The 10,738-nt window shown below is 49.7% G+C and overlaps 1 protein-coding gene across 1 annotated transcript in view; it reads left to right on the forward strand.

Moving 5' to 3' along the window:
- Positions 1–5,328, forward strand: part of HTR4 (5-hydroxytryptamine receptor 4) — a 61,429-nt gene extending 56,101 nt beyond the window's left edge. The window contains exon 8 of the mRNA XM_039701805.1: positions 5,004–5,328. Coding sequence (XP_039557739.1) covers positions 5,004–5,091 — 88 coding nt within the window. The 3' untranslated portion in view covers positions 5,092–5,328. The remainder of the gene's footprint in view (positions 1–5,003) is intronic.
- The last annotated feature ends 5,410 nt before the right edge of the window (positions 5,329–10,738 follow it).

The raw sequence follows: 10,738 nt of genomic DNA on the forward strand, positions 1-10,738 counted from the left end.
AGTGGTGAAACCTCCATTAAAAAAAATTATCTTCCATTTGAATATTATTAATTGATGCTGCTTGTGTTTCATTAATTGAAGCATTTAAAGCCAGCAGCCCACTGTGAGCCCTCCCACGTGGGGGTGGCTGGAGCTGCACTTAATGGGCTGCTCTGTGCCTGAGCACTTCCAAGAGCTCCTCATTATCACATTTGGGGCTTTTATGGCTGTTGCATTAATTATGGCACAAAAACGAACTGGAGGCCAAAATCTGGAGCTAATTAGTGCCTATAATGGAGTGCCAAGCTTAACATTAACGAGAGAGAAATGGAAATGGGGAGTTAATGGGAGAAAAAGGGGAAAGGGCTCCTCTTCCCCACATCCCCTGCACGGCCTCTCTCATTTGTGGACTTGTTTATCCTGGTTTATAATTAGCAAATGCATTTCACTCACTGCAAACAAGGAGCCCCTCGTTGATTCTGAAATTTGCATCATTTCTGTCCTTTGGTGCCCAAATTGCTGCTTCTGTTGTGGAAACATCAATTTCTGCAAGGTGAAAATGGCACAAATCTAAAGCAGAAGAGCTCAGCAGCTCTGGGCCATCCCCACCTTGGTTTCCATCACCAATTCCTCTCCATAATACCCAAATTCCAAGGTTTTTCAGCTGAAGTTGAGCAAAATATCCTGCAGTGGAAAACAGGGAAAATTATAAACATTATCCAGGTGGAGCAGCTGAAAGCAGAAAAAATAGTGGGAAAGGGAAAAATTATCAAATTTAGGAATTGTGGTGAGGGGATTGGAAAGGACCACAGAGAAATTCATTAATGGAGCCTGGCAATAAAAAAAATAAAAAATGAGGATGGAAATGAGCACCTGCAGTCCCAGGGAAACAAAATTTGGGTGGAATTCAGCAGGAGAAAACCAAAAGGAAACCAGATGCTGAAGGGTTTGGACATTTCATTTCAAGATCCTATTTCAGGTTATTATTTGACTGCACTTCTAAACATCCTCCTCAAAAAGGATCCACAGCTCCTGCAAAGACAAAAACAAAGGGACTGGAGGGGGTTTAGTCTTGGTTTGCCAGAAAAAAGAGAGATGATGGAACAATGGGGAAAAAAGGAGAGACAAACATATTGGGAAATGCTCTCTTTGTTTTCTGAGGCTTGTCAGAGACAAAAAAAAAATCTCCTTTTAATCTTTTTTTTTAATGTTCCTCTTATTCAAGAGAAATAAGTATTTACTTACTTGAGAACTGCTAATTTTAAATGTGGATTTCTGCAGAAATCCTCCCGAGTGCACTGGAAGCTGGTGATGTGGGCTGGAGGCAGATGTTCCATAAAACCTCTGCCTGATATTTAGCAAAGAATGACGAGGCCTGAGTTCAGCTCCCAAGGTCGGAACAGCATTATTTGATTTAAAGATAATTAAGAGATTCAGCTTAACTGCTCAGGAGTGGGAAAATAAACACTTGTCATGAGACAGAGAGAGATTTGTGTCTAGATTTGACTACAAAGGACTCTAAAATCAACATTGCTGTCAGAGCCATGTAAATAATTCAGCAATCCCAACGTTTTCCCAAGATCTGGGGTTTCACATTGGGCTGTAACGGGATAATTCAATTTATTCTTACGCTGCTCTAATGATTTGATGGTCAAGTGCAGAACTCACTGCAGGGATGGGAGCAGGACAAATTCAACCCAGAGGTTACAGAGTTACTGGGAAACTTTTAATTTTCTGGAGTCTGTGAACCTGGGAATGCTGAGAGAGGTGTGGACGTTTCATATGCAGCTGCATTAAAAGCAAATGTTTTGTGAAATTCCATTTCATTTGGCCTCTGTGGATTCATTTTTTCAGCAGAAGATGGAAATAGAGCAATGCATTTTGTTCCCAGTTCATTCTGACATTTGGTGGAGTTCAGATTTGAGGGTTTTGCTCTTTCAAAGTGGAAAAATATCACAGATTAAAATAGGGAATTCCAGAGATTCTTGGATTTTGTGTCACACTTTTCTCAGTTCTCTTTACCCATCATCTCCCAGTTTTCCAAAAATATCAGAAGTCCCTTTCCAGCAGACAAGAGGAGGGGACCTTCCTGATGTCCTGGAGAACACGCTCAGCGTTCCTGGCCCACTGCAGCTCCATCTGTGGGATCTTTCTGGTGCCACCCAGACCCAGCCTGCACGTCCAGGGTTGGTTCCTGGGGCTTTGTGGCTGCCATAAAACACAGAAGTTAAAAAAAAATAAACCTTTTCCACCCATTCCTGACCCAGGAACGGAGCAGAGCAGAGCCAGCACAGGCTGGGATAAAGCACAAAAATCATCTGGAGCTGCTCTCTTCCCCTCACTCCTAGAGTGGTTCATGAATTCCGTTGTTTTCTAATTCAGAATTTATAATTCTGGAACAGAGCAGATGGTGCAGGGCTGATTTCAGGGATGTGTTCATTAAAATAACCTCTGCCAAGTGATTGTTCACCACAATCCCCACTGCAGATCAATTATTTTTCTTGCTCTTGTTATTCCCTGTGGGAGCAGCAGAGCTCTGAGGAATGGGCACGATCTGGAGGGTGAAGTTCCAGCAGTGGTGCTGCAAATACTCCAGAGGAAAATCACTTTGGGAGAGAAAGGAAAATGCAGGGAAAGAGAAATTGTGGAGCAACACAATTGTCAAAGCTTAGAAAAATTTCAATCCTTCATTCAGTTTGGAAGCTCAGTTCCATTTAAAATGTGGCTCCAGCCAACTTTTACCTCAAAACCTCTTCTACCTTCCACTGTTTTAGGTGGTTGAGGAGAAAAAAATGTATAAAAAAAACATTATTGAGAACAGGATTCTGCTCAAGCCAAATGCAAATCTTCCCACTTTATCCCTTTTTACATAATTTCATCTTGTTTTCCTCTGGGTGCTCCTGCAAATAACAAAAGGTTTGTGATACAGTGGGAGCCATCATCCTCACCAACTTGTCTTTTCCTTGGAGATCTGTTCCAGGTGGGATGGTGGCTGCTCCTGGGGGAGTTTCTGGTTGCAGACGAAGGAAGAAAAGTGTTTGGAATTGTTTCATTTGGAGCTGGGCTTCAGCAACTGGAAAAGGAGGAAATGGAGACACAGGCAGTGAATGTTCACTGCCAAAATTGTCAGTATCAGTGGGGAGATCAGTCCCTGATAAAAGCGGCAAAGGGTGTTGAACATCAATTGCAATCTGCTCGTTTCTGCTTTTTTCCTTTGTGTTTTTGTGAGAACAAAAGCAGGGCTGTGAAATCCCAGCTTTTATCCAACATTAAATCACTGCCCTACAACTGGCAGCAGGCTCTGAACTTACATTTGAAGGGAAAGGCTGCAGGGCATGGAAAACCCCACGGAACACAAAGGCCTGGCAGCAGAGGACGCCTTAACAGACTCCTGGAGATGTGGGGAATATTTTAGGAACGATGTGCTGGTACCTGAGCAAGCCATGAGCTGGGATGCTCTTTCCTCCTGTCCTAGCAGTCCTCTTTCCCCACAGGGTGAACAGCTGGAAGTGTTGAGCTCACTGCCAGAGGCTTCAGACAGACACTTTGTGCCACAGACACCCCGGGACACCTTAATGACTCCTCTTTAGCTTAATGAACCTCTAACAATCGGCACCGCCTGCTCTTGCTGCTCTTGCTCCACTCTGGGACGGCTGCAGAACACGGAGGAAGGTTTGGATCCTTGGGTGTCCCAATCCCTGTGCATCTGGAACCTTGGATATCCCAGTCCTGTCTGTCTGGATCCTTGCATATCCCAGTCCCTGTCCAGCTGGAATCATGGATATCCCAGTCTCTGTCCATCAGGAACCCTGGATATCCCAGTCCCTGTCCATTGGGATTCTTGGATATCCCAGTCCCTGTCTGTCTGGATCCTTGGGTGTCCCAGTCCTTGTCCATTGGGAACCCTGGATATCCCAGTCCCTGTCCATTGGGATTCTTGGATATCCCGGTCCCTGTCTGTCTGGATTCTTGGATATCCCAGTCTTTGTCCATTGGGAACCTTGGATATCCCAGTCCTGTCTGTCTGGATCCTTGGGTGTCCCAGTCCTTGTCCATTGGGAACCCTGGATATCCCAGTCCCTGTCCATTGGGATCCTCGGATATCCCAGTCCCTGTCCATTGGGATCCTCGGATATCCCGGTCCCTGTCTGTCTGCATTCTTGGATATACCGGTCCCTGTCCATTGGGATCTTTGGATATCCCGGTCCCTGTCCATTGGGATCCTCGGATATCCCGGTCCCTGTCCATTGGGATCCTCGGATATCCCAGTCCCTGTCCATTGGGATCCTCGGATATCCCGGTCCCTGTCCATTGGGATCCTCGGATATCCCAGTCCCTGTCCATTGGATCCTCGGATATCCCGGTCCCTGTCCATTGGATCCTCGGATATCCCGGTCCCTGTCCATGGTGCTGAGCTGCCCCGGGTGTCAGGGCTCCCTCCGTGTCCCGCCTGTGGCAGAGCCTTTGGCGTTCCCGAGGTGTCCCGGGTGGATTGTGTCCCAGTGTCCCTGTCTGACTGGTCCATCAGCTCCAGCTCTGTTCTCTCTTCGTGCCCGTCTCGTTGGAGTCTGTTCAGTGTGAGGTCAAAACGTCTCTGCTTGTCTCTGACATCCAGTCTGTGACTCGTTGGGAGCACATTTTAAAATTCCTGATCCTTGTCTGAAGTGCTGGAGTTCCAGGGGATGTTTGGGGGAAACACACACACATTCAGGGCCCTGGCCATGCTGGGAGCCAGCATCCAGCTGGGAATTCCTGCAGGAGCATCCTCCAGCCACACTCAGGCAGTGCAGCTCACCTCAGACACCTGAAACCCAGCAGCTTCTTGGTTTTCAGGGATTGCTTTGACTGCTCCACACTGGAGATTTCATTCCCAAAGCAGAGATTCACAGTTTTTAATGTGGGATCTGGATATTTGGGAGAATCACTCTCTTAAATATACTTTGGGGTTTGCAAGATCTCATTTTCCATTTTCTATCAGTTTGGCCTTGCCCTGGCACTGACAAAGGTTTGTGTTCCCCTGCCAGGTACACGGTTTTACACAACGGGCACCACCAGGAACAAGAGAAGCTTCCCATCCACACTGACCCTGAATCCCAAGAGTCCTGTTTCTAGTCCTGGCCCAGAAGAGGAGGAACAGAGGCCTTTGAGGATATCCCAAGGATTCACAGACAGCAGGACCTGAACATCCATCCCTCTGCATTGTCCTGGTGCCTCCTGCAGTGAATTCCCAGGAATGCCCAGCTGTGGGAGCTGGCTGGGAGCATGGGCAGGGCCAGGACTGCTGTCCCTGTCCCTGCAGGAGCAGCTGGAGCTGTGCCAGAGCCCTGCTCCAGGACCAAAACAGCTCCAAACCAGCCTGTGCAGGGACTCCTGCTGCTCCTTTCCAGCTGCTCCTTCCCAGCTCACCCCATCCTGGAGCTCCCAGCTGTGGGGTGGCACCGAGCTGCTCCCTCCCTGCTGGCTCTGCCTGGAGCCCGGGCACTGCCAGGGGAGGAGCAGCCCCACGTTTTCTCCAGGAGAACAAGAGGAAATGTTTGCTGCCCTTTGGTTCCAGCCCCAGAGCTCTGGAATGCTCTGGTGGGGTTTCCTGGCCAGGGAGGATCCCAGGGGGAGCAGGAGCTGAGTGGGACCAGCCCAGCTCAGAGCCATGGCCCTGCTCTGCCATTCCCAGGGGATGGGACGTGCCCTGGAGCCCAGAGCTGTCCCCATCCCTCCCTGAGCAAACTTTGGGCATTCTGAGGCAGCAGAAGCTTGGCCAGGAGCCAGAGCCAACGGATCACTAAGTGCCATCTTGGAAAAAAAACACCTAAACCCTTTTCTAGCTACATTTGGAAGAGACACTTCTACTTACCTTTGCCACCTTTATTTTTCTATTTGTTGCTGGTCTCTTCCAGTCGAGGCAAGAAGTTTTCCAGACTCTCCAGTCTCACATCTGCAAAGATCTCAGTCCTCAGCTGCTCCCTGCATGTCGCTGTTGCCACGTTCCTCGTGGGCTGCTTCCCCCTTTGCATGGAAAGGGTGGGCAAGGCTCTAAACTCCACGAATTTGGGAAAAGGATTGTCATGCAGGATCAAGACCACGAGCCTCGACCCTTTTTAGGTGAAGATCTACCCCAAGATGCCACCCTGAGCCTAGAAAATACAATTGTACTTTGTCATATCGTGGAACCATGTACAGATATTTTTAATGTACAAAGCTGACATTATTTATTATTTTTTATCAGGAACATGTGGTTTTTTCATTAAAAGCTTCTAGACCAAGGAGCTTAACATTCTATGTATTATTATTTAGTAATATTTCTGTTGCTATGTGACAGGTATTTACTGCAAACAGACAAATCACGCTCAGAACAAACAAAAATGTTGCTCAGTAGGAGAAATATTGTGCATGAGAAGAACAAGTGGCTTCCTGGCCATGGTGTCTGACTTCTTTAAAGACTTCTTCCACAGCAAAGTCACTGATAAAGCTTCACGTCTTTTTCCTGTAGGATTCAGAAGGACACTGGGCAGAAACAGCCCCAGTTGGAATGCTGAGGTAGAAAATTGCTGGTTGTTGGAAAGACACAAATTATTGGTGTTTGTGGTGGAAGGTGCTCCTGGTTCATCTCTGGAACCTGGCTGGCAATGACCTGTTTTTACAGGGTTTTATCTCAAAAAAATTCATGTAACTTTTGACACCAGAACTGTGGAGTGAAAAAAAAGCCAAAAAAATTGGAAAAAAACCCACCCAGGGCTGCTTCAGTGCTGTGATCCTCCCCTCTGTGGAAGTGCCCACAGGGGTTTGCTGGGCTTTGGGCACACGAGGCTGCAGAACAGCTTGGCTTGGTTTCACTCCAAGTGCCAAATTTCTTAAAGAAATCCTCAAAAAAAGCTTTTCTCTGCCCCCATTGAAGGGCATCAAATCTTGGCATGAAATTTCCTGGAGTGAGATGGAACCAGCAGCACAGGGAAGGATTCTTTGGTTCTGCTTTGTCCTTCAGGCATTGTTTTCTCCTTTATTTTTATGTGCATTAGGAAAAGATCTCTTTTTAATTTAAAATAAACTCCCAGTTTCCCCAGGGAAACATTCCTAAGGCTCTGTCAATGGCAGCAGTGGCTCACCAGCCAAAATGGTCAAAGGCTCTCACTGGGAAAAGGCTCCCCCTCCCAACTGGGTGAAATTCCAAACACCAAATGTCCCTGTCCTGTGTCACCTCCAATCCCTCCCTGGGCTCAGCAAACCTGTCAGGAACCCCCTGGCAGCTCCTGCTCCATCAGCCAACGATCCCAGACAGCCTCTGTGACCAGCAGTGGAGAACTCCCCTGGAAGAGGAGGGGTCTCATGGAGAGCCCACTCTGGATCCCCTGGCTGCTCCCAGTCCAGCTCTGCCCACCTTGGCTGCTGGTGCCAGTCCTTGCCTGTGCTCAGTGACGTGTGCTGCCGTGGCTCTTCCTGAAAATAAAAGCTCCTCTCTGGACGTGGCAGTGACCTCCAGCTTGGGCTCATTTCTGTGCTGCTGGCACTGCAGCCCCAGGTGGGAGCAGGTGGCACCTCCCAGCTGCCCCACAGGAGGCTCCAGGAGCTGGAACAGGGAGGGGAATCTGCCCCTCTGCTTTTCCTGCAGCTCCTGCCAGGAGGGGACAGCCGGGGGGTCGGGCTGTGCTCCAGGAACAGGGACAGGAGCAGAGGGAACGGCCTCAGGCTGGGCCAGGGCAGCTCAGGGTGGGCACAGCAGGAATTTCCCCATGGAAAGGGGGTTCAGGCACTGGAACTGCCCAGGGAGGTTTGCAGAGCCACAAGGGCCCCCTGAGCCTCCTTCTCTCCAGGCTGAGCCCCTTCCCCAGCTCCCTCAGCCCCTCCTGGGGCTCCAGCCCCTTCCCAGCTCTGTTCCCTTCCCTGGACGTGCCCCAGCCCCTGCAGGTCCCTCCTGCCTGAGGGCCCAGAACTGGACACCCCTGGAGGTCCCTCAGCAGTGCCAGCACAGGGGACAGTCCCTGCCCTGGTCCTGCCTGTCCCCCTGCTCACAGGAATGTGTTCATTCCCAATTCTGATTTATTTGAGTCCAGGAGCCCCCACCTTGTCCTGGCCCCTTACCTGGAGGATTCCCAGGTCCCTGTGGAGCTGCTGATGGGATCAGAGCCATCCAAAGGGATTTGTGTGAGAAATGAAAGCCTGGATGTCCCGTGGATGTGGAGCAGTGTGGATCCCCTGCTCCAGAGACACTTTTAGGGCAAACTCTGCTCCTGCAGGGGTGTCTGTTCCACCAGAGGACCCTTCAGGGAGGACGGACATTGGGAATGTGTCACTGAAAACCTGCAGAGCTGACAGGTAAAGGATGCTCACCTCTGACTCAACGTGGCTTTGATTTGACCTCATCTGCTCCTCCTGTGCCCTGCTGGGCTCCAGAGCTCTGGGAACAACCAGCAATGCTGTATTAGCTACATAAAGGCTGGTTTTGCATTTCCAGATACTCTCAGTGCAGGGATTACTGACAGATGTCTTCAGCCTAAAGCTCATCTCACCCAAGGTCGTGACTTTAGGATGGAGTTCACTCCCAGCTGGCCCTGCTCAGCAAGAGGAGGGAGCATCAAAGGTGTTTGAGGCACTTCTTTGTGTCAGCCTGGCTTGGTAACGTGCCCAGAACCAAGCAGTGGGGCCCAGCCCGTGCCCAGCCCATCCCAGCACTGATGGAAAGCAGGGAGCAGCTCCAGCCACGAGCTGCTTTGGGAGCAGGCAGCACACAGAGCCATTCCCAGCCAGCTCTGGGAGTGCTGGAGCCAAGGAGAGCATTTCCACTCTGTACCTGGCGGCTGGGAACCCTTCCCCAGTTTAGGATCCCCTTTTTGAGTTCCTGAGTGACCTCTGAGCACTCCCAGGCCAAAAGGCAAGAAATCTGTAGGGGATTAATAATACAAACTCAACAAAAATATACCAAAGCTTTTAGTTCTTCCACTTTTTGTATAAACCTTCCTGAATAAACCCCCAGTTTATCTCCTGCCAACACCCAGGGAGTGCTGAGGAGCTGAAGGGAGCTCTCCAGGTGATGGCCCTGGCGCTGGCTGTCCTGTTGTCACATGCCAAGTGTCCCTGTCCCACCCTGACAAGAGGTTAAGTTGGAATCACTTAACTGGGAACTGAAAGTGGAAATCCTGGACAAGGGGATCCTCACACCCTGAGCAGCCTGGAGAGGGAGCAGGGGCAACATTCCTGTCTCCATCAACCCCTTACAGCTTCTCAAACAAAAACCCTTTCCTTTTGAAACCCAAGCACTGATTTTGCCCTCCTAAAGGAGAGGGAAAGCAGCCCCAGCACAGTGAGCACGAGGCTCAAACACACCCCGGCCTTTCCCCCTTTACCTTCTGTACTATTTAGATGACATTTCCAGGCACCTGAGCCTCTCCCAGCTGGGATCTCTGCTGGGATGCTCTTCCAGGAGGAGCTGTGGGAAAAGCAGTGCCAAAATCACCTCAGGCTCACTCCCAGCCAGTGGAACCACCACCCCCTGCTCATTTCTCCTCAGGGGCTGCGAGAGGAGCCCCTCTGACTGTGCTCCTGCACAGAGGGACACAAATCCCACCAAGACTGCACTTCCCAGTGCGGCTGAGCCAGAGCTGACCCAGGGAAGAAATTCCTGCCCCATGTTTCCCCAAAGCCAGGGGGGAAGCAGGGCACAGAGGGGGTGCAGTCACCTCTCCTCCAGCATTCCTTACCTTGCAGCTTCAGTGCTGCCCAGGCTGCCTTTGGAGCTCCCTCTGGTACCCAGGTGCCAACATCCCTGCTCCCAGGGGCTCTGGAGGATCCAGCCTGGCCCCACAGGAATTCCTGTGCCCTCCCCTCCTCCTGCCACACAGCTGGCACAGCAGGGAGGAGAAGCCTGGCACAGACACATCTGGGATGCTCCAGGGAGAGCTGAGCTGGGCAGAGCCAGGGAAAGCCTCCCCTGCCGTGCTGATGGAATGAAAGTGCCCAAACCAGCCACGAAATGGAGAGAGGAGGAAGCTCAGAGCCAAAAGATCAAATCCCCAGCAGACCCCAGCTCCTCCTGCCCCCAGCCCTTGGGAGATGGAGACATGGATTCACTGCTGGAAAATGGGTGCCACATTTCAGAGGGCAAAATTACTGCCAAGTTCAATTGCTTCCAGAGATACTGAATATAAACAAACACTTTATTTGTGTGAATACTTCTGCAAAAGGCTGCAGTGAGGAGATACCAGCTGGAGACATGGTGCAATACTCCAGAAACTCAGGAACATTTTCTGGACTAAAATGGAAAATCTGACAGAATCAATGACTCAGAGGACTTGAAACACTTCTAGAAAGGGTCACAATTGTTTTGGCTGAATATCATTGAATACATTATCTATAGTTAATTAAATAGAGGAGTTATAATAAACCATTGACTGTGATCCTGCATTAAAGCAAATTTAGTAACATTCACATTCTCTGGTGTTTAGTGCTCCAGCTCCAGCCAGCACAGAGCAGGGCTGAGGAAATGCTCCCATTATGCATCATTCTCTGCCTCTTAACTCATGTCTTTCTAGTTCCACATTATCCCAAAAATTCCCACAGAGAGGCTGAGAAAACCAACACTGCCTTGGCTGTGTGGAGCAGCTGCACCTCAGTTTTACAGAGCTAAACATCACAAAAATCCCCATTAGCCACATTCACCCCAAATTCAGAGACTCACCATCAGGATGATGAGCAAAATTGGATAAAATGGTCTCAACTGTACAGCTTTTACCTCATTTTCTAGGCTGGTAACACCAATTTTAAACAAGCA

Source organism: Passer montanus, unplaced genomic scaffold, assembly GCF_014805655.1.
Source record: "Passer montanus isolate IOZ18808 unplaced genomic scaffold, ASM1480565v1 scaffold15, whole genome shotgun sequence".
In the NCBI taxonomy this organism is placed as follows: domain Eukaryota; kingdom Metazoa; phylum Chordata; class Aves; order Passeriformes; family Passeridae; genus Passer; species Passer montanus.